The 24,943-nt window shown below is 37.3% G+C and overlaps 1 protein-coding gene across 1 annotated transcript in view; it reads right to left on the bottom strand.

Annotated features, from left to right (window-relative positions):
• Positions 1-1,064: 1,064 nt before the first annotated feature.
• The window catches only part of BMP3 (bone morphogenetic protein 3), a 28,611-nt gene continuing 4,732 nt past the window's right edge, over positions 1,065-24,943 (bottom strand). The window contains exons 2-3 of the mRNA XM_036906431.2: positions 11,603-12,513; positions 1,065-5,052 (exon numbers count right to left, since the gene is read on the bottom strand). Coding sequence (XP_036762326.2) covers positions 4,861-5,052; positions 11,603-12,513 — 1,103 coding nt within the window. The 3' untranslated portion in view covers positions 1,065-4,860. The remainder of the gene's footprint in view (positions 5,053-11,602; positions 12,514-24,943) is intronic.

Below are 24,943 nucleotides of genomic sequence, written 5' to 3'. Positions count from 1 at the left end.
ATACATGCCTGGTTTAAAACACTTAGAGTCTTCCTTGGCAGGCTTGCTGAATAACCTTCCAACTTTACCAACATTGGTTCAGCTTCTCTTAGATGCCCATTTTTGTCATGTGCCAGAGAACCCATCTTGTTGGTGAGAGCCAGGCTTTAGAAGAGGGCATGACAAGTTAACATGTAAATAAATGTAAACTACAGCCTGTCTACATTTCCTCATTTGCAAAATGGGAGGACTGGATTAAATAACAGTAATAACTGATAGTAACTAAGTCTTTATTCTATTTCAGGCATTTGTCAATGTAATTTACACAAATTGCCCTATTAAACCTTGTAACAATCCTATGAGGCAGGAAGTTTATTGCCCCATTTTACAGGTGATATAAATGAGGCATGTAAAGGTTGAGGAACATGATCTCTAAAAGTGCCCTGTTGTTCCAAAATGCCAAAATTCCAAATGTAGTTCCTGTAGTTTTTAATGAGACACCACAGTCTGAATAAATCTAACAGAGACAGATTAAAAGACTGAAAATAATATTAAGGTATATTTAATTTCTTAACCTTAGGTCTTTTTTTTTTCTTAAAGAGAAAGCTAAACAAAACTGGTAAAATTCATTTCAATGATCAGATTAATTTAGATGCTTGTTATACTAAAATGGACAGGACATGATAACAGTAAGTGATGAAATAGTTATTGTCAAATAGTGAGTTAGGCATCCAGAAAAAATATCTCCAAGTAGGAAATGTGGAGTTTGTCATTAAATAAAAAGCACACACACACACAAAAAAAAGCAGAAAGGAAACAACACAGGAAGAAAGGAAGAAAATATGAAACAATTCAAGTTGAGTTCCTCAAGTTTGGAAGACATGAGAATTTTCCCCTTACATGTGTATTTCAATATTGTTTGACAGCATCAACCATGTTATATTGATAGTAGGTTATGATGCTTCATTCATGATACCATTTGAAAGTGCCCAAGCTATATTACCTCTTTTCAAATGCAGCACTGTAGAAAAAGTTTTGAAAATACAGTCTTTCCCAATGATAAGGAGAAAAGAATGGGGAAAATGTTTAATTAAACAATTTTTATTTTCATACTGTATAATGAAAAGCTTCCCATTACTGAAGGAAAGTAATACAAAGTCAGCAAAGCTTATACATCAGTAGTGAAGTGCCCTTCAAAGTTTCACTGCAATATACCCATTAATGGATTTAACTAAAGAACTAAATTTCATTTTGTGTGTAATAACTACAGTAAAAAGAATTTTTTCTCACCATCTAAGGATGAAAATTATTGCCATTATAGAAAGAAAACAGTCATTAAATAAATTAACAGCATCTTCAAAGTTTTTCCATATACATACACAATATATATATTTTAAATTGCCATTGACTGTACAAGCATTAAATTCTCAACTGAAACATTTACAGAAACTAGTGTGGAAAGCTGGAGGGAAGGCCTGGTTTTTAGAAAAGGAGGAATCATATAATCACCCATAAACTACATTAAAATGCAATCCTCAAGAGATAAAGCTATACAGAGAAGTCTGATCTACTCAGGATTTTTTATTTTATCTCATATCTATCATACACCTCAGGTATGCATAGCTGTTCTCTAACCCAATCTTGATTTAACAAGAAGTCAATAAACAGACTTAATTACTTGTTAGCACAGAGAAAAGTGAAAGCAGAAGGACTAATGTTATTACATAAAAATTTAATCAGACTGATAATAGTATTATACATAGATATATGATTGTCTATGAAAATATTAAACAGGCAACAGGAGTTTTTTATTAAGGTAACAAATCTCTTAATGAATAAATCATCAATAGTTAATATGTAGCTAGTTAAATGTAAAAATGTATATGGACTATTGGAGTCCTGAGTTCTGGGGAATCCAATCTTCCAGTATAAATTCTTCAACCCCAAATCCTGTAAATTGTATATTATTTACACAGGTTATAATAAAATACTTTGAAAATGCTATATTGACATTGGCAGTCCCTGAATTTGAATTCAAGAGAACAGCTGTTGAAAAAAAAATTCCTTTTTAAAGTGACTGTGTGTTTGTGTGTCTCACATCTACAAGTGGGGGTGGAGTGGTGGTTGGGAGAGAGAAAGGAGGGGGAGAGTGAGGGCGGGACAGAGATGCACGACTTAGGAAATGTTTTATAAACATAATTTCTCTGTTCTCTACTGCCACTTTTATGTCAGGAGATTTTTGAAAGTCTATGTAATAATTATACAGACACTAGCACCTAACAAATTATGAGATAGTCACTCAATTTTCCAGCTATTTCAAGTAAACTTTTCTTAATTGAAATATTAACTCATTTATTTCAACCCCCACTACTGAAAAGTGATCTTCCTTTATTCTTTGGGAATAAAACTTTTCCTCTTTTTACTGTAATGGATCCTCAGTGCAGTAGTGAAATGATCGTTACAAGGCCACCCAGGAATAACTTATGTTAAAAAATGACTTTGATTGATAAGAGGTTACCCAAGCTCTTTAATTGTGGTATAATTTCTTCATATAAACTGCTACATAAAATAATATCTTAATTAGTTTATAACTGTAAATTTCTATTACTAAGAGGATTTTTTGACCATTGCAATCTGTAATAAGTAGGCATCAATTTAAATTGAGAAAGGTAATAGACATTTGGAATGAGGAAAGCTGAGGTGTAATAGTGGTAGTAATAGTAATAATAGTAATTTTGATTGACATATCTTGAAAAAAAACTAAGTTAAGAATTTTATAAAATCTACCAGTGGAAAAGAAGTTTTCTTTATTGAAAGACAGTATGACCAGGAAATGGTGGCCACATGTTGGCTCATTTCTACAATTTTGCTTTCAAATTTTTGACAGAATTTATTGGAAAGTAATTTCATCACCTATCTCATTTAAATATTTCATTTCATATACCAGAGCAAAAAAAATGAACTGTAAGAAGCCAGAGTAACTCAGGCGCCAGAACTTAATTTGTTATTTAGAACTGGTGTGTCTCATTCACAGAGTTCACACACATTCACACCGAGCTGTGTGTACTCAAAAAGTGTCAACGAGCTTCTTTTCATGAGTATCTTATTCAATGGGTTTCCAATAAGACAGAAGTACCACTTAAACCACAGAGAATGCCATACTCACTCGCAGACACAGAAGCATAGAACGTTCCGGCCTTTGGTTTATGAACAGAGATACCCGCAGTGTTTCTCGATCTATCACCACCATCAATTCAAGGAAGATGGGTATGAAATAGCTACTATGTAAACTCAAACTTTCGGTGCCAGAAGGGCCTTCCACTCAACTAGTCAGGCTCGTCATTTCACCAGTGAGGACACGAAAGACACATAATTAACACAGTGTCTTTTACAAAACAGATGCTAAATAAATATTTATTATTAAGTGGTGAACCACCATTGATAGCTATAAGCAGAGAAAGAACAGAACCCCACATCTTCTGATACTTATAGCCTCTGAGATGGTTTAGTTGTCTTGAGTCAGAAAGACTGAACTAAGATGAGGATTAACCACCGATATAATATCAACAACAATCCATGGTCTGAAAACACTTCTGAGACACATGTGTATATAGTGAGTAAAAGATTTTTGAAATAATTTTTTGAGGGCAAAGTGTAAGAGAAGATATTTATGATAAATGGAAAAGGGAAAAAAGAGTGTCTATATTTGACTCTCTTTCTTGCTGAATGAATTTTAGTGGGCTCTAAATCTCAAGTATAGACTTCATGGTTGATCCAGAAGCCTTGCTCCATGTGAAAAAATGCATGGATCTGGAGGTGGCTGAAGAATGATATTCAACATGTGATTGTGAAGAATTTGGACATTTAAAGAACTCTCCGATATTCTGCCAGGTTTTGAGCATTGATTACTTCACAAGAAGTAAAGGCATTTCAAGAGAACTAAAAAATTCAATAGAATTTTTAAAATTTAATTGAATTTTTAAATTCATTTAGAAGAACTAATGAAAGTAGTTGTGAAAAAAAAGTATAGAAGAGGAATTTCATCTGAGTTTTCAAAAATTGGGTTTCTGGTTCCCTTTCCTGGGAGGCAATGAAATGAAAATGACGTCAAGTCTAATTAAATGGCTGAGCCAAGTGGTAACTCTCTGCATATGCTCTTGGATCACTCTATCCTTTTTGGTAAAACTCTCATAATTGAATGGTGCTTGCCAGAACTAGAAATGAAAAAAACCCAAAAGATCCCATGTAGACTGAGTATAAAGTCATGTTAGCAAAGCTTCCTCCAGAGGGCACATGCATCTGGCAATGTGCACACATACATACACACTAACACTTCACACTCTCCACTCATTCACACATTGAGATGTAGAGGAAAAACACAGGTAAACAAGATTCTCAAAAAATTTTAAGATAAACAACAAAGTTGATTGGCTTAGTTAGCACTTATTTAGCACTTGAGTTGCTCAGGAATCTAAGGCAATTAGCTTACTTCCAAATACAAAATTATTCTCTTCTCTATGAGTAGAGATAAATGGTAAGCTATTGGTGCTTTTCCAATCTATTTTCAAGGCCCATTATAAAAATAAATCAGTGTGTCTTCTAATAATTCTAAGAACAGTTTGGGTGATAATTTTCCTAGTGTGATTTGAAACAAAAGAAATAAATGTCCGTATTTACTAAAATCTTGTTTTTAGTTACATTCAGGAACAAGATATAGTCCAGTTCTCCTTGGTGGAAATCAGCAGTCTATTTGCTAATTCTCTTTTGACTATAAAAAAATCTTCTGGAATGAAATGCATTGGCAGTGCAAAAAAAAAAAAAGAAAAAGTATAAAAATAAACTAATGATTGAATTAAACATTCAAATAAGTTCTTTACCAGGTTATCTGCAAGCACAGGACTCTACTGTCATGTTAGGATATACTTTAAGTACCACATTCTTATTTTCATCAAAGAATAAGATGCTGAGTGAGGACATCTTTTCTGGCACACAGCAAGGCTCAGGGATTCCAGGAACCACCCCCACAGCTCTCACTATACTCTGGATGGTAGCATGATTTGACGGCTTCAAAGACTAGAAAAGAAATGAGAGAAGATCACGTAAGTTGGGTGGATCAGCTTTTCTAATCTTCACCCCTCATCACTAAAATGTATACATGAGGATTTTATTTCAACAACTTAGAAAAGCCCTGGCATTCTTACACATTTGGCCCAATCCTATCCCACCACCACCCAAATGGTGGTCCTTTGTTAAATGCTTGCTATGTGCGAGGTATGTTTTATGGAGTCTCTCTAATCCTTACAACAAAACCACTTTGCTTAAATTTTACAGGTAAAGAGACAGGCTCAAAAAGTGTAAATAACATATCTAAAATCAAATAGCCAGTAACTGGTAGAGTGAAAATTTGACGCCATTTATCTAAGCAAGAATCACTTAATTAAAAACACTTAGTCTCCCATCAGGGGATTAATGCATCCTAAAATGTTTTTAAGAACAGCACTGAAACAAATAGGATTTGTTCTTGATCCTATGTAACCAAGAAGAACCCTAACAAGCAACCTACTTAACACAGATACATTATTGCCACTGCTATGGTGATATTTGTATTTTGTTGTTAAAATAAAACCAAGCAGGTCAAGGGGCATTTATTTACTTAATAGTTGCCACCAGGGTGAATCGGACGGTGATTACTCCCCTATGTAATTATTCACCTCTTCTTAGAGGCAGAAACGGGGTTAAGAAGACCACACCACTGGCCACCGGGGGTCACTGTTGCTTCATGGGTTCAGACTTGAATGCTGTAGAGTTAAAAATGCTCGTATCCTCTGGGAATAATCCAGGGGGCCTAAGGTTATCCCATGGATGTCAGAAGTTTAACCAAAGAAGCCTGGGCAAAATCCATTCCTGAGAAAATGCCAAATGGGACCATTAACATCCATGTGAGACATGTGGTTCTGTTTAGAGAGTGCCCTACAGCTCTGCTCAGCACTGAAGGACAGTCCTTTTTTCAGGTCCAGAATGTTTACATATTGCCAGAGTGGCAAGAACTTCTTCAGGAGAGATGCCATGCTTTTCAACATTAGTTCTCTCCAATGTCTCTTTTAGGGAGGTGAAATCAGTTTTGTTTTATACACACTTAGAAACAGAAATTTGGCGACTTGCTGGAGATGACATGTCAATTCAGGAGTGGGATTTAGGCCAAAATTATGACTTAAATTTCAGGATTTTGAACCATGTTTCTCATGACTCAGAGGCAACTCTGTCCCAGTGAATTGGTATTTTAATTTCAGACTCCTAAAACTTCAGTATGGGAAACTGCAACAAGCTAAAAGGCTAAGGTATACATACAAGTCAAGGGAAAAGCAAATAATATAGAAAGCCGGCACACTATAAAACACATAGGATTCTTTTTGGCAGAGAAAGGGCAATTCTGATTTGTCACATATGCATATCTTAATTTTAATGAAAAATTTGTCCATACATTAAACTTCAACTTTATTGTGAGTAGGCATGAATTATTAAAAAATTAGTCTTAATGATGGGCAACTCTTTTTCATTTTTTCTTTCTAGAGATTTTATGTTAAAAAGAATACTTAACTTCCAATGAATTAGCTTTGTAAAATAAGGAAATCCACTTAAGGAAAAGAAGTCTACTTTGTATCTCATGTGCCCTGCCTGCATCATCAATAAAATATGAGTGACTGACACAAACTGTAATCGGCATTGCACAATAGAGATCAACAGCTACTGTTATTCCATCAGGGTTGGTAATTTCCCAAGAACATTTTTGTAGCCATCTACTTTTCTCTGCTGGTTTTTCTGAAGATTCAGTCATTCAAACAGCTTATGGCACTGCCTGAAAGGATTTTCTAAGCCATACATTTCCCAACATTATCTTGTTATTGTCAATGTTTTAATGACTCCTACAATATTGAAATTTCATATGAAGTGGATCTACTTAAGTAGATGAGGCCTCAATCAATAAATACTGCTGTGATTCACTATTCCTCAGTGCCCAAAAGAGTGTGTGCTCTAGGGATGAATATATATACTTGCTAAGTGGGTGAAATACTCCCAAGAAATAGCATGCCCTCCATTTTCCTTATTTCTGTGGAAATAATTCCTGTCAACAAAAATAAAAGTTTCTTGGGGGAGGGCTTTGCAACACAGAGAAGACAAGTAGTGATTCTACAACATCTTACTATGCTGATGGACAGTGACTGTAATGGGGTTTGTGGGGTGGGGGGGACTTGGGGTAGGGGAGAGCCTAGTAAACATAAAAAAAAAAAAGTTTCTGTGCAAATGACCCGGAGTAGATATGGAAAATATTCATGGGTGTTTCCTAGGAAAATTCCTGTCTTTTTTTAAGCTCTAACTCACAAATGAAAGATGCAGAAACTATGAGCAGTCTCTGGTGGGCTCACTGGAATTCTGGTTTAAGCCCTTGATTCTGGGGTGGCATGTCTCATCAGGAGTGTCTCAGTTTTATAGGGAGTTTCCCTCATTTTTACTCACTGTGAAATCCTCTGATAAAGCTGCCATTACCAGGAATAATTATGGCATATACAGAAGATCCATGCTATAATTTGCTTGTTTGAAGTATATTGCCAGTTGATAATTTTTGTTTTTTGAGTTCAGTTCATGTTTCTCATGACTCTATGTAACAAGAAAGCTCTTGATCACAAATGCATCTGTGTTATTTCCATGACTTATCTCATCTCTCTTTTTAATGAGGATGAAACATGACTTCAACATTCATTTGTAATTTTTTGCTTAGGTAACACAGGACATCAAGATGTAGGATTTTTACAGTTTGTCTTCATGACCAGAGATTGGAATTGGAAAGCTCAGGAATTTAACTGAGAATGTGTCATTTTGAACTCATTTAATGTGAATTTCTTCTTTGTATAGAATGCTTGGTTCAAAGTGTTTAGATCTTTGCTGCCTAATTCTGTGTTTTTGCAATTTCTAGTTTTTCCACCATTCCATGCAAAAATAATTCATTTTCCAAATTCTTGTTGGTTCTCTGTCAGCAACAATGGCTCAATCATTTTCATTTGAAATCTGTTTTCCATCTCTGCTAAGGTGGTGAGGGAGGCAGAGGCATACAACTTGGCTTCGGTTATATGGGCATTTTTCATCTCATGGCAGAATTCCAGGGTCTCTCCCTGGGAGAACAGATTGACTGTAGGGGCTAGAAATCAAAAAAATCCACACTACTGTGTCTGTGAATGAAATCTGCAGTGGTCAGGCCTGCACCTGCCAAGTTGCACATGATGTCCTCGGGTTGAATTTGATTACAAATGCATTAGCGGGGGTGGGGGGGGGGGTGAGTATGTCATCAGCTACAAGGCTTCATTCCTGACCCGGGCTGTGGGGTTTTGCTCCACTCTTCCAGTCCAGCCCACATGGGTGTGATAGCCCAGAAACTATCTAATTGGAATCAGTGAAAGGGCAAAGCCTGGAATTTGGGAAAGGCAGAACACAGCTGTTCTGAATTACAGAACAGGTTGTCGACTTTTGCAGATGAAGGCCCTGCCATATAGAGCAGGCTTTTGCTCAGGAGGCCAAAAGGAAGGAGGGCCAGCAGAGGAGTCTGGGCTGGGAGAACTTTTCTCTGGGGCAAAATGTATATCTAAAGTCTGAAAGTTCTTTGGCGCTTCAGTTATTCCACATGTGTTCGTGCTGATCTGGTCAGAGACCTTATTTTCCCCTGTTGTTTGGACTGTGTTTTTATTAAGCTAGTTCACTCTGGTTACTCTGTGGGACACGTGCTGAGAACAGTGATGCTCATTAATTACCCTAATGTAGCAGCTTCATATTGTTTCACGTTTCTCTTCCTTTGATTGCTGTACTGGTTGAAAGCCACAAAGCCTGGAAGGCTCAAAGGGAACCACTAGAAAGCTTTAAACTGTAAGCCGATCCAGGCAAAGTGAAGACAGAGAACGCCACGTAACAGCCAAACTTCCACTCTCAACTTGGCAAAAGGAAATCTCAAGCTCAGAGAGATAAGTCCACACTTATCCCTATTATGCCTCCCCGGAGTTCGGATGCCATTCCAAGTTCTGACCAATGTTGTGATGGGTTCGGTTGCTGCAGCTGGTGCTCTCCTGATTCAATTACTCTCTGAAGAAATGTTGTTGGAAGACCATACAGGCTGTTGAACCCATGGGGAGAGTCCTATTTTAGGCTTTGTCATGTTTAAAAGGGACTAGTAACATGTACAAAAGTTTTTCTTGTCTTACATCTTTTGTTCTCTTCATCCCTGTGTGGTCTCTCTTCAGTCCCATACACTTAGTGTTCTCTTCTCAGCCTCAACAATGGCTGTTAATAACAATGTCAATAGCAAATATTTATGGAGTGCCTACTCTGTGCAAGGTATCCTACTACTTAATTTTCTCAGTGTGCTTATTATGTAGATACTATTGTTTTTATTATGTACTTGTACCCATTCTAAAGGTAAGAATAAAAATTGTTAAACTTATTTTATCAATATAAAGATTGATAGAGAGTTTGAGTAACTTACCCCCAAAAGCTATAGCAGGCAAGAGGTGGAACCAATTCAAACCAAAAGGATTTGACTCACAGTTTTGCTATTTGAAGTGTGATTTGTAGACCAGCAGGATCAGCCACATCTAGAAGCTTGTTAGACAGGCAGAATCTAAGAATCTGAGCTGCTGGATTAGAACCTACATAGTGACAAAATCCCCAGGCAATTTGCAGGCACATTAAGGGTAAGAAACCCAGTTATGACCAAGTACACACATTTAGTCATTCTGCTGCACTTGCATGCTTTTCTCCTTAAACTTACTGGCTGCTATTCTTAATTTGTTCCTCATACTTATTAAAATTTGTATTCATTAGATCACTGAGAACCTGTAATGAAGATCTACTGAAGCAACAGCAAGGTTTTTGAACAATAAAAGCACAGAGCCAGTAGGCGATGGGAAGGGCATGTTGGGGCAATCGTGGAGCAGTGGCGAATGGGAATCAGGCCGGGTCTCCAGAGTGGGGGTGCTGAAAAGCTAACTGATGAGCTATCATGGCTTCCTGGGTCCTGAAACCTGGAGTCAGGAGGGAAGAAAAAGTTCATTTCCTAGGCTGCTCAGAAAAAATTACAGCCTATCAGAATGAGAGGGATTATTTGGAAGGCTTAGAGACCCACTTATAATCAGGCATTCTAGGTTTAAAGACAGTTTGAATCCATTCCGCCTGTCAGTGCCACAAAGCCAGCCACACTGTAAAAGATTCATCATTGCCTGTTAACACTTGGCATCTCTGCTATGTGTTTCTAAATGCTATCCCAGTTTGAATAAGTTTTGTTTCATCAGTGAAATGCCCTTTATGAATATTTAGGCAAGACAAGGCTGTTTATATGACTGTAAATGTATATAATCCTTACTTTGTGTTTGGGCTTATAAAGCATGAGATCGACAGAAACCTTTGAGAAAGACAAGGTCTTAGAAAATGTAGAAAGCCTGTCCTTCTGAGATTTTCTAACACGAAAATGGGTTTTCAATCAAGTTCCTGGCCCTGAGGCTGACCTGATCTTGTTGAGCCAGACCTTTGCTTTTTGCTGTGTTACAATTAGCATGACAAACATCACAGGACTGGAATTGGTCACTCTTTGAGGGAAACGATGTTTTTTCTCCATTATTACACAATAGCAAAAGTTGATTCACTTCAAGTTTTAGAAAAAACATAAAACAGAAAAAACCCAGCTCTACTCTTCCTCTAAGTTCTATTCCTGCAGCCACTTTTCATGTACAATAGGGATTCAAACTGTTATGAGCTAAGAGTGAAAGTGTAGTAATAAGCTTAACGGAAGAGCAGAGGGGGCACCACTGTATTTTGCTAACTCTAAACTCTAAGAGAACTGCCACTTGGCCTTGCTATCAATATGGAAGTAGGATTGGGGAGGCTTCTGAGAATGTACTTTTCGGGATACTGCGTACTGATATGATAGAGCACAGTCCCTTGTTGATTTTGGAAGAGACACAGGTAAGCTCTGGTTGGTTGAAATGAGTCTTGGAAGAAGTTTACAGAGTTAAAATATTCTATTCTGCCTCTCTTTTTGATGTTGATTAGGGAAGCAAATGAAATAAGCATCTGGTGGATTTCATGAGTGAGATTACCTGGCTCAACCCTGATCCTGACCCCATGGGGACAATTCATCTCACAAGAGACAATCTACCAAAAAATGTTCTTCATCAGGGCATCAATCCAATTTGTTATTCCCTTTACTCCCATGACATGCACTCATTCTCTCAACACCCCCTCCAAGATCAATCTTCTACCATTTGGGGCTTGCTTACTATGGACAGGTATAGATACACACACAGCTGAACAGACCAAGTAGCTAAATATGTAGTGTGTTTGGAAGCAACACAAAAACCATATTTTACACATACATTTTTTCTCATATCCTTCTTTATACCAATACTGACTTCATGTTACTTTAACAACCAGTAAAGAAAACCAAGCATAACCTTATTACCTATTACACTTCAGAATGCAATAAATAAGGGCCCAAAAGGATTTTATAAATGAAAACACACACTCAACTTAGTGTGTCTTTCTCCTCTGTGGAAATAGAAAGTGCAGGACAAGGAACAATGGCTACCTTTGGCATGGGAAACTGGCATGCTCCGGAGCAATAATAGGCATCAAAGGACTTAGGGGAGATAATCCATTCACTCCAGCCAATATCCGCAAAGTCCACTTTAAGGTATCGCCTGGCACAATTCCTAGGCTCGATCCATTGCTTTCTTCTTGCCTTCTTCAGGGTCTGTTCATCAAACTGGAGTGTCTGGCTCTTCTGGTGAGGTCCCTTTCTCTGTTTCTTTTTGTTTTTACTCTTCTCAGGGGGCTGAGTCTGAAGGGTCTTATACTGATTTCTTTCTTCCCATACCCCTTCCTCCTTATACTGATATTCTGCCCCAGGAAGCTCATTGTTCTGTAGAGGCAGCAGGATCCCAGTAGAGCGCTTCTTCCTCCGTTCCATAGAAAAGGCAGCCCTCATACGGCTATCTAGTTTTGACACAGTTCCAGTGGGCAAATTCCGGTGTCCTTGCAAGCTTGATACCACACTCTCAGGCTCAGAAATGGCAGCGTCGTTAGCATACACCAGGATATAAGGCTCAGGAAAAGGTAACATCTTCTTTGGCAGCTGGTGCCCTTTGGAGGTAATGTTGAATCCTATAAGGAACTCCTCATTTTCCTTGGCCCTCCTCAAGAGTTGACTGATGTCTTTTGATAGCCAGTACACAAAGTCTCGGTGAGGTGTGGCTACATCTACTGAAAGATGATGCAGAAGTTGACTTTGGTTTCTGTTGGATTTAAGAATCCATGCAGAGAGATCGATCTGGATGTGTTTTCTCTGAGCATGATGTGAGCATCCTTGGGACACTGGACAACTCAGGCTGATATTTATTAGCTCTCCAATATAGAAATACAGTGTGGCAGATAAAATGTTTTCAGACTTGGTTAGAGAAGTCAAGTTAAAAATATGCAGTCCCTTGCTCTCAAGGGTTCCTAGGAAGGAAAAAAAAGAGTAAATGGGAGTAAACAAGATCCCTACCTCATACCATATACAAAAGGTAACTCAAAATGAATTAATGACCTAAGTATAGAAGCCAAAACCATCAAATTCTTGGAAGAAAACATAGGGGTAAAATCTTCATGGCCTTGGATTTTGCAATGGATTTTTAAATATGACACCCAAAGTATGAGCAACAAAAGAAAAAAAAACAGATGTTGATAAAATAAATTGATAACATAGATAAAATGGACTTCATCAAAATTAAAAGCTTTGCATATCAAAGGACATTATCAAGGAAGTCTGTACAAGCTACAGAATGGGGAAGATACTTTCAAATCATATATGTGGTAAAATCTAGTATCCAGTATATATAGATAACTCTGATAACTTGATAACAACAACAAATAAGTCAAACAAACCAATAAAAAAACAGGTAAAGACAGATGGTAACTATACTTATCATGATGAGCATTTCATAATATAAATGTCAAATCACTATGTTGTACACCTGAAACTAATATAATATTGTATGTCAACTCTACTTCAATTAAACTTTTTCTTTAATGGGCAAAGGAATCAAATAGACATTTCTCCAAAGAAGTTATGCAAAAGGCCAACAAGGACATGAAGAAAAGCTCAGCATCAGTACACATTAGGGATGTGTAAATCAAAACCACAATGCAGTAGCAGTTGACATGCACTAGGCTGGCTATAATAATAAAAAACAAAATAGTACGTGTTAGCAAGGATGTGGAGAAATTGGAACCCTTCTTTATTGCTGGTTGGAATGCAAAATGCAGTAGCTGCTGTAGAAACAGTTTGGCAGTTCCTTAAAAAGTTAAACAGAACTATATGAGATGCCATAATTCCACTCCTAGGTATATAGCCAAATGTATTGAAAACAGGTACTTGAACAAGTACATGTACATGCATGTTTATAGTAACATTACTTACAATAGCCAAAGATGAAAGCACCTCAATTGTCCATCAATGATGAATGGATAAATGAATTGTGGTATATCTGTACAACAGAATTATCCAGCTATAAAGAGCAATGAAGGAGCAATACAACCTATAAGGTGGAGGAATCTTAAAAACATTATGTTAAATTAAAGAAGCCAGGAACAAAAGTCACATATTGTTTGATTCCATTTATATGAAATATCCAGAACAAGTAAATCTTTAGACGCAGTATGCAGACTGGTGTTTCTCAGGGACTGGAAGCATGGAGGGATTAGGAAAAACTGCTTAATGGATATGGGGTTTTATTTTGGAATGAGAGCAATGTTTTAGAACTAGACTTGGTGATTGTGCAACATTGTGAAGGTACCAAATGCCATTGAATTTTTCAGTTAAAAATAGTTAATTTTATGTTATGTGAATTTCATCTCAATTAAACAAGAAGAGATAATAGGACTAATTTTAAAGGCTAAAGAAAGATTAAAGCAAGGATCAGCCATTTTACTATAATTTGTTCTTTTCTTTACTGAAACACCATTAATATGTAAAAGTAGCAAACAGTGGTAAAGTTAGTGGTTGTGAGCTGGGTGCTTTGGCTTTTAATTATGAGATTACTTAGAACTATTCCTGTAAATTTGGCACAGAATTGTAATAGCTTCTTATCAGAGGTGGTGTACAGCCTACTGGCTGTAAGCATTGGTAAAATTAGACTCACTTTGATTCAAGTACTGGCTCAGCCACTTTGGGCAAGCTAGTGTTCTTATTCATAAAATGGTGATAATGTCTTCACATCTGAGAATTAAATGAGATGTGTGCAAAACAGTTCATAAAGGGTCCAATAAGGGTTTCTTAACTACGCATTATTATTGTTATAGTGTTGGTATTAACTGCACTACAAGATTATATCGTCTATCTGCTTTACAAAATTTAGGGTGCAGGATCAGGATGGGTAAGAAGACCCTATATCTCAATATTCAGATACTATATCTGAAAAAATAATCTACATGTTCAAAAATATTGTAATTAATGCTGTTGTGGAGCTTGTCTGAAGTTTATGACATTCCATGAACTTAAAAGTTGAATTTCTTCTATCAAAATTATTGAAACTGGTCAATCATATTTCCAATTCTTCGGAAGTGAGAGATAGTAACAGAACAAGACTGATTAGCAAGGGCAGAAGTTGGTCTCTCCTCCTATGATCACCTGACAAGTTAGGGGTAAGACTAAGGTTAGACTCAAGAAACCCCAGTCTTGGAATCAGTTACCAGAGCCAGAACCCCTCTTCTATGCTCTTGTTCCATATACATGTTTGTTTCAGAAACATACACACAATCATGAAATTAGGTTCTTGATCAAAAACATATTTCAGTAAAAAAAAATATTTTTATAAAGATGTGGAAACTTAAAATGAGTTCATTTGAGTCCCCAAGCACAAGGGAAATGCAATGTGAAACATATTTTGTTCATTTTTAACATTGTATGAAGGGAAAGGAGGAAACTGCCATTTGTGCACATTTGTATAATCCATGACACCAGTATAATATTTTACAGACATTTATAACAAAGCCATGGCATTGGGGTTGTTCAGGGACTCTAGCCTTAATTCATACCAGTCAGCACAGCGTATACTTTTATGCAAACTTCATGTAGCAGATGAAGTTTAAAATGGAAGGAAGAGAAATCTCTGTTCTAAGAATATGGCAATGAAATGACTGCCAAATCAAACATCCTGGCAGGGAAGACATGAACTACGAGGGATGCAGGTGGCAGCATCTTAATGGGAAAGCTAATTGTACTCCTTTCCCCCACAGTTTGCTTAAAAATGTTTCCTTCTTTCAAACATGTTTCCAGACACTTTGTGACCTGCTGTTAACCAGCTTCCACACCTCTCTCTAATGTTCAGTATCTTCTCATTGCCTGAGAATCTGCCATACTGCCTCTTCTGATGGCTTCCATTTTAATTCAGTGCATTGTTTTGAAGTCAAGTTGCTGTGGCCCAGTACAAGCTCCACCACATTCTATAGCTGTCTTCAGGCACATGACCTAAGCTCTTTAAGTCTCAGTTTGCTCATCTGTAAAATGAGCCCAATCAGTAGTGCCAACTGAAGAGTGTTGTGAGAATTAATCGAAAGAATGCAGGTAAAGTACATAGCATAGATGTAGCTCTGGGAGTAAGGGGGTTCCCCAACTGGGACAAGTTCCTTACAAATCCAGCGAAACCAAAGGAGGACAAGGAGAAGGGCAGATTGGGTTATAGGGTTTTTATTGCTTGCGCTCAGTGTTTTGCTTGGTGTTTTCTGCCCCCTATCACTTGACTTCCCTGGTCCACTCCCAAGCCCTTCCTCTCCAGCCCCCAACCTGCAAGCTCACAGTGACCATTCTTCTGTAGCATGTATACTCTCGCCCACCTGCCCCTTTGGGAGGGAACTCCATGGACAGTCCCTAGTGACTGGTGGGCACCAGACCAATTAGGTACCAGGAATGGAGGGAGGAGAGAATGGCCATTTTCTCTCCACCCCTTGACCCCCATCAACCAGAGACTCTGCTGTAGTAAACTTATCCATTGGTATGTAAATAGACCCTTACCTGCATATCACTATAGAGGTCAGGTGGAAATTCTGGGTTGAAACTTCCATTTACACCACAATAGAAAACACTCAATGAGTATGCTGACTAGAATGTACTCTCCAATATGATAGTGATTAGCCATTTAAGTTTGAATTGAGATGTGCTGTTAAGTATAAAACACACACTGGATTTCAAAGACTTAGTATGAAAATGAATGTAAAATATCACATTGATATATTTTATATTACTTGGATGTTGACATGTTAATTGGATATATGGGGTTAAATATTGTGATATTATCAATTTATAATAATAAATATATTTTTGGCCTTCCTCACTATTTGTGGCACAGAGCTCCTAAAACCTTTGGAATTTACTAAATGTTGAGTGCTATAAAGGTGTCTTTAGTGATGTTACTGAGGTGACTTTGAGGTTGGGTAAAGATGGGGCTGGTTGCCATGGGAATAAACCCTTTAATTGGAGGGTTGGAACTTTTAGTCCCATCCCTCTGACCTCTGAGGAAGGGAAAAAGGGGCTGGAGGTTGAAGCCATCACCAATGGCCAATGATTTAATCAACTGTGCCTATATAATTAAACCTCCATAAAAAACCCAAAAGAATGGGATTTGGAGAGCTTCCAGGTAGGTGAACACATGGAGATTTGGGGAGAGCAGTGTGCCTGGAGAGAGCACAGAAACTCTTTCCCCACACCTTGCCATACACATCTTTTCCATCTGGCTGTTCCTAAGTTAGATACTTTTATAGCAAGTTATTAATCTATCAAGTAAATGGGTTTCTTGAGTTCTGTGAGCCACTCTAGCAAATTAACCAACCCCCGGGAGGGGGTTATAGGAATCTCCAATCTGTAGCAGGTTAGTCAGAAGCACAGAATATGACCTGGGCTTTCCATTGATGATTGGTGTCTGAAGTGGAGGCAGTCTTGTGGGACTCTGCTCATTACCTGTGGAATCTGATGCTATCTCTGGGTAGATAGTGTCAGAATTGAGTTGAATTCTGACCCCCTTCTGGTGTCCAAGAATTGTTTATTGGTGTGGGGGACTGCCCATCCCTGACCCACATTGGAATTGGGTGTGGAACATTTTAAATATAAAATATTACTAAAATTAATTTCACCTGTTGCATTTCATATTTTAAAATGTGGCCACTAAAATTTTTAAATCACATATGTGGTTACATTTGTGGCTCAAATTAAATTTCTGTTGGATAGTGGTGGTTTAGAATAGCCAGTTTTGTACTCATATAGTCCGAAAGGAAGAAAAAAGATTTATTTTGCCAAATGCAGTGAATAAGTAGGATTTTGCTAGATGTGAATATGCCAACCAAAAAAGCAAATTGAGCAAAATATTCCCTTCTTTGAATGCAATGTACCTTCCTTTATCAAGGACATATTATTAGGTAAAGATAATTTTGGTGATTATTTTTAAATTTTCCCTCCAGCTGTAGCTAATTTGTGCAATCTGAAGTCTAAGACCTGCTTTAAAATAGAGTCAAGTGGGCAGTTTAGCAACAGTGTTTAGACATAGCAATTACATACTTAGCTTCAATTGTGTTATTTGTGTGCTATACATATACATCCACTACAACCAATGAAGAACCAGAACCAAAACAAAACAAATGTTTTACTGTAACAAATATGAGCTGAACAGCTACTATTAGGTGCTGGACCCTGGGCTGGGCCTCAGGACTGCACACATGGCCACCCCTGTCCACACTGTGGCAGGGGGACAAGGCTAATTAGCAACATGCAGGTAGCTATGCTGTGGGGATGTTACTTGCTGTCATTGCTCTTGGAGCACAGAGAAGGGAGTGATTTGCTTTGCTCACGTAAGGGGAGGTGGGGGACACAGGGAAGAGGTAAACTTTCAACCAGATTTTTAAGAATGAAGGGAAGAGGAAGTATTGGGAAGGGAATGGAAGGAGCACATTCTAGCAGTCTGCAATGCTGGCTATCTGGAAGCTTTTGCATAAACAATATTTGCAGCATCTTAAATAGAAACTTACAAAAATATCTCAAATTAACCTAGTTATTTGGAGTCTTAGCAGACATCTAAGTTGCCTAAGTTCAGAAAAGGAATGGCCACTTCACATTTAGCTCCTAACTAAGGGTATTATTTGCCTGGCACTTGGTGCCTTTGCCATTTCCACCTAGGCTGGGAAACACATTCCCTCTGCCTGCTCTAGATTCCCTCCCCCAACCCCTTTTTAAACAGAAAGCTAGAAGTCTCTACCATTCCACAAAACAGTTCTTGACTTCTTTAGCCTATACTTTAATTTTTGCCTTCTCTACTTAATTTCTGTGCAGGTCAGCACTCTCTTCCCCAAAACAACCCTACAAATACTTAATATTTACAATGGACAAAAACAGTAATCAGAAAGTTGCATGGAGTTGAGCAAATGACTCTAGAAGAAAAAAAAATAATAATAATAAGATAAAAATTAAGGTAAACACTTCCCTGCAAGTTGAAATATATGCTGATAATTTCCAATCACTGTCAAGCTTTTTTTTTTTTAGATTCTATAACTAAATTTTCAAATCTGTGTCTTCCCATATTAAGAACAGGAATTTTTCAGTAGCCTTTTCTTGGTTCCCCATGAGTAGAACAGACTTATCTGTGGACCCAGCTAGGTATGTTCAAACATCAGTGAACATAAAGTGCTATAGTGCTCACTTTTTCTGTTCTTCTGAAATATTCTGATACCTATTTGGAATTATTGAATCAGAACCTGAGGTATACTTTCTGATTAATAGAAACAAACTGATACAATAATAATATAAAAACCAGTATGGGATTTACTGGGTTACAAAACAATAGCTTATGTATTCTTAGGCTGTTTATAGTCTTCAGGTCCTAGGAAACTTTAGCTGTATGCCACATCCATCCAGTTATAGCTACAGTTGCTTACTTAATTATGAATGCTCTTATTTTAACCACTTTATTGATACAGAAGAAAGAAACTATGAAAGTAACCACAATGTTGAAGGGTCTGGAAACCATCTCTTACAACTTTGAGTTTAATAAATAGAGAGTACATGGCCTGGAGGAAGAAAAAAGAATGGTTCAGCAATGACATGAGAATTTTTTCAAATACTTGAGGGGTTGCCAAGAGATCTGAGTTTTTTTTTTACAATGTCAAAAATGAGAATGAGGTCTAAAGGTGAATTTTAAGTTTAGGTAATGACTTTCTAAGTGTCTAGCCTGACAGTGAGACCCTCTATGGGACTGGACAAACAGAAGACAGCCAGTCGTAATCAAGATTATCACAGGAAAAATCTCTTTATGGGAGGGAACTAGGCAACCTCTTAGATCCCTTGCAAGGAGCTACAATAGGCTTTATTTCAAGTTCTTCCCAAGGAAATGTTTTTGATGACAAAATATAACTACCAATAGGTGGTGCTGTCTTCTCACTGTTTGCTGGCACCAGCACAAGCTTGTATTTTCCTTGCTGAGAATACATCTACTGAAGTCCAGTTAGGATTTGCCATTGCATTACAATCTTATTTTGAATTTTTTAGAGTCATAATATCTGTGAATTGAAAAGAGGTTTAGAATTCAGGTGACTTTCTGAACAAGCCAAATTTCCCTTTTCATATCTATTAGGACTTTACCTGCTGCTTGTCCTGGAATGCTTTCACCTACCCTTGTTCCCCTTGATAATCCAGATTTGTTTTTTATGGCAAAGCAGAGGCCCCATCTCTTGCGGCAAGCTTGTCATGACAACCCACTCCGGTTTGGACCCTGCCTCTGTTCCTATTTTCATTTTATTGTTTCTTCTTCCTGAACTCCTTAAAGACATAAGACCATAAACTCCTTAAAGACAAGGCCCTGTAGAAGTTATATCAGACTTCTCAGCCCCTAGAATAGGGCTGAACTCTTAAGCTGTGCTCAGTAAATGCTTCTTTTATGAATAAACAGGTTTAGTCTAACCTATGTATGGTAGAAAGGCAAAAACAAAGGGCCACAGAAGTTAGCCAGCTAGTTAGCATTGATTTTGGAGAGGAACCCAGGTCTTCTATTACCTATATAGATTTTGGGGGGGAGTTAGGTTATTAGATAAGGGCAGAAGATTTCTTTCTGTTTTCCTCTAAAAAAGGCAAAGCACTTGCACCTACTGCAACCAAGGACACAGGAAAGTGTGGCTTGGGACCCACTGTACTATTGCAATGGTTTAGCAACCCTCAAGGAGTTGCTGAGGTGGTGCCCAGGGAGTGGCAAGTGGAAGTTCACCTTCATGCTAGCCCACACAGAAGGTTTTCAAAGGGAATTAGAACATACAATGGAAAGCTTTCTATGTAAAGTCTGATTTTAAAACAAATAGACTAAATGAAATCTTGATGATTAGTTAAATCCCCAGAAAGCAGGGAAAACATTTTAGTCATACAGAAAATATGTAACTCAGAACAATTTTTTTTTTCCACTGCTTTGTCAAACAAAGTACAGCTGCTAGAGATGACAGAGGTGCCTAGGACAGGGCACTATACACCCATAGCTACTGGCTGAGTCCTTGCTGCCCATTACTGAGTCAGGACTGCAGTTTTCCTATGGCATCTTCAGCTTTCAGGCAAAGGCAAGTTGGAGAGTTTCTAAACACAGCACAAAGTCATAGAATTTTATTTTTCTTGCAGAGTCCCAGTCAAAAGACTGAGTTTTATGGAATCTCAAAACAACCGTTCTCTGTGTCCAAAGTAAAAGATGACCAGAGATGATACAATGTGTGTTTTTCTAGAATAGCGAAGTGTTCATTAATCAGTTTATCTGCTCTTTACCTCCACCCAAGGGCATTCCTAGACTGTGACCTCTTGGGGAGCAGACCCGTGTCCTAATAAATCTCAGAACTCCTAGTACTTTGCTCAGTCTAGAGCATTTATATCTTGAAAAATATTTGTTAAATTTGTTGAATGAACAACTGTGTAAACTTAACAGATTTAGAAGTGTTTCCTACTCAACACCAAGGTAAAACACTTTAAAGTAGTGTCAAGTTTCCAAGGCCAGCAAAGGCCCTTCTTGGGTGTAAGTACCATATGAGTTTCCTTTCAGTTCATCAGAATAGAAGCATTATTAGGACAGTTGTATAGGAAGAAGAATAGTATGGCCATTCAACATATATGTGGTAGAATGCCTTCTGGGAGATTCTTTCATGGTAAGTTTATTTTTAAAGGATTCTTTGCCTGGTTGATAGCTTTCCTACCATCTTTTCTTTTTTCTTCTTTTTTTTTCTTTTGGTATCATTAATGTACAATTACTTGAACATTATGGTTACTAGACTCCCCCTATTATCAAGTCCCCCCCACATACACCATTACAGTCACCGTCCATCAGCGTAGTAAGATGCTATAGAATCATTACTTGTCTTCTCTCTATATATAACGCCCTTCCTGTGTGCCCCCGCCCCCCCGCTACATTATGTGTGCTAATTGTAATGCCCCTTATTCCCCTTCTCCCTCCTTTCCCACTCACCCTTCTCAGTCCCTTTCCCTTTGGTAACTGTTAGTCCATTCTTGGGTTCTGTGTGTCTGCTGTTGTTTTGTTCCTTCAGTTTTTTTCTTTGTTCTTATACTCCACATATGAGTGAAATCATTTGGTACTTGTCTTTTTCCACCTGGCTTATTTCATAAAAGCCTCTAGCTCCATATGTTGTTGCAAATGGTAAGATTTGTTTTCTTATGGCTGAATAATATTCCATTGTGTATATGTATAACATCATCCTTATCCATTCTTCTACTGATGGACATTTAGGTTGCTTCCATTTCTTGGCTATTGTAAATAGTGCTGCAATAAACATAGGGATGAATATGTGTTTTTCAAACTGGGCCTCCTGCATTCTTAGGGTAAATTCCTAGGAGTGGAATTCCTGGGTCAAATGGTATTTCTATTTTGAGTTTTTTGAGGAACCTTCATACTGCTTTCCACAATGGTTGAACTAGTTTACATCTCCACCAGCAGTGTCCTACTATCTTTTCTTATCTAGTCCCCAGAACATCTAATTCAGTTCAACTGAAATATTTATTGAGTGCTTACTATATGGCAAACTATGCCAAGTCCTCAGAATACCAGGATGAAATGAGATATTCTCTTTGCCCTCCAGAGACTTGTTTTATAGACCCCTGATCCCATCCTCCTCCTTCTAGCAAATCTATCAGACCCAAATTCCAAATTCTGCAGCTGGGAAAGAAGAGTAAGAAGTCTTTATTAACTTACTTTGATATCCCCTCCAGGGCAAAAACTGTCATAAAGCCAGTAATATACCTTCTGAAGTGAAAGAAGCATACTGTTATATAAATTAATAAACCACTTGCCCCGTGAAAGGCCCAATAAGAGGGACAGAGGAGACCCGGACTAGCATGTTAATCAATCTTAGATTTCAGACACTGGTTATAAGATACTCAGAACTCTAGGGACATGGGCATAGAGCCGTGTGTTCCAAACATGCATGAGAATCATCTCAGCGGCTTGTGAGAGCAGAGATTTCTGTGCTATGCTTCCAGAGTTTAATTCAGATGGCTTTGTGTAGGCTAGAGAGTTTCTAACAAGGAGACGCTGTTACTGCCAATCTAGGGACCATACTCTGAGAACAACTAACTTCAAGAAATCATTATAAAAAGGTGCAACCCTGCTCCATTCAGCCACCAAGGTTAGGAACAAAACAGTAACTTCTTGAATGTAAGTTTGGGAGACCACAGATTGTCTTACAAGAGGACTACTATTTCTCTGTGTTCATGGTGCCACTGAGATAGGTCCTTTGTGCCACGAACAAGGCACATGATTGACACTGTAGGTGATTCTAAGGCTTTGTGGGAAGTTAGAGAGAGGTAATTGTCAAAATATTAATAATATATTAAGCATACTTCATTTATATAGAGCTTCTAAACCTTTAATACATTTTCACATTCATTTTGTCAATTGAGTTCACCATCTTTCTGTGAAACTGGTCAGTAGATATGAACTAACTCATTTGACAGATGAAGAAACTGAGCCTCACCATATTAGAAGACATTATTAATTAGTGGTTCAGCCAAGATTATAGTTTACGTCTCTTAACTCTAAGCTTCAAATAATAAAAAAAATTGAAACTCTAGGAGTCTCTTCTTTACTTGAAAACTGTTTACCTTAACCTCTGCACAAGTGCAGCCATTACACTCAACTCAAACAGTCTTTAGATTAATTCAATGCAAGAATTATTCTCTTAAGAAAAAGCAAATAAGATCATGGTGAGTCTCACTTATTTTAACTGTAAAACCAGAGGACTAGACAAAGAACCTTGCATTTCTACAACTATTGGGTGCAATTATTTTATAAAAGGAATGTTTAACAGAATCTTACTCAGTAAGGTAAGACCTTACTAAAGATTATACAGTCAGATCAGTTTGTTTAGAAACTTTTACCCATAGTGTGCCCAAATAAAATCAAGGCACTGAATTTACTGTTGTTCTGTTGCCAAGAAAAGATGTATCTTAAAGGAAGTAGATCAGTAAGCACACCATGGTCAATTGGAAATTTTATGGATTTCTAAATATATTCCATATATGAGGGTTCTTTAGTTACACTGTCATCATTTACTACTGTCCAAAGCAGATATTTTCCTGGTATATTTGTGTCACTTGATTAATGTTATGTCAATGTTTCTATTACAAAATTCTATTTTGTGAGTTCATAACATAATCATAAAAAAACCCTCTGCATTGAAATTTGGCATAGGGAGTTTCAAGTTAAAGACTATTTGTGATGCCAAACTTTGTTCCACTACCATCACCAAAATAAAGCTATTAAGATACTGATTACTAGGGTATACAAATTGAACAGATGGGAAACCATCAAAATTTGAGGAGAAAAGTTATGATGTTGTAGCACAAAAATCCCCAAGAGTAAACAGGAAATATACACAAGTTGCTCAATAATTTTCACTAGGCTTTTTGATAAGTATGATTTTATTGCATCTAATAAATACAATTGGGGATTTTATAAAGTATTTGATAGGTGCTATGAGTAAATGTATCTTTAGTCAAGGCATTTATGATAAAACATTAACAAAGTGATGTGGATGATCTCTAGTGAATTTTTCCACAAATAAATATTTAAAATAATAAATATGAACCCTATAGAAGAAAACAGTGAAGGAAAATTTATAAAGAAAAGGGAAAACAAAATTTAATGGCAGGTTCTAAAATTACACTGAGAGAAATTTAAAACATGAAAGCAGGAAGATGGTGCAATGCCAATGAGACCCAAGTCCAAAAAGTAACAATGTGAAGAGCTATCCTGTGATAGGTACTAAACGGGAAATGAGAAATTAAATAATTTTCAGTTGTGATAGTCACTTAAATTTTGCATATCTTCTTTCTTGAGAAATTTGTAAGGCTCTGAACTAGTGTTTCCCAACCAGGTATCTTGGAACCACATTTCTCTAAAATGCTCTCCTGGGGAGAAAGTGCTCCACTCTTAAGAGAACTCACTAACATGTAAAAGCCCTGAAAAGCACAGCAAAGAAAAATGATAATTTTTTCCAGACTCTTGACCATGGAATCTAATTTTATGTGGCACCTGCTACAAAATCTTCTCCTAGAAAATCAGATCAGATTATTAGAAATAATAGATTTTGAGATGAGTTTAGTATGTTTGAAAAATCGTTTCGCAAATAGGCCATATTTCTTCTTTCATATAGGAAGGAGTTGGGACTTGCTTTCTTTAAAGCCTCTTCCAAATACAAAAAACTGTGTTATTCCAAAACGCTTAAGAGCTGAGTTGACATTCATGTCCCTGCTTGTTTTTTTAGAAAAATCGGTACCAGGTCAAGTAAGTGCTTATAAAACCATTCTTAGACAAAATGTATGTAACCATCTGAATATATTCTTAATTATGTATAGATTTTTAATGTACAA

The sequence above is a fragment of the Manis pentadactyla genome, chromosome 5 (assembly GCF_030020395.1).
Source record: "Manis pentadactyla isolate mManPen7 chromosome 5, mManPen7.hap1, whole genome shotgun sequence".
NCBI lineage: Eukaryota > Metazoa > Chordata > Mammalia > Pholidota > Manidae > Manis > Manis pentadactyla.
The sequence above is the reverse complement of the archived record's forward strand: the minus strand, read 5'-3'. Positions and strand labels throughout refer to the sequence as shown.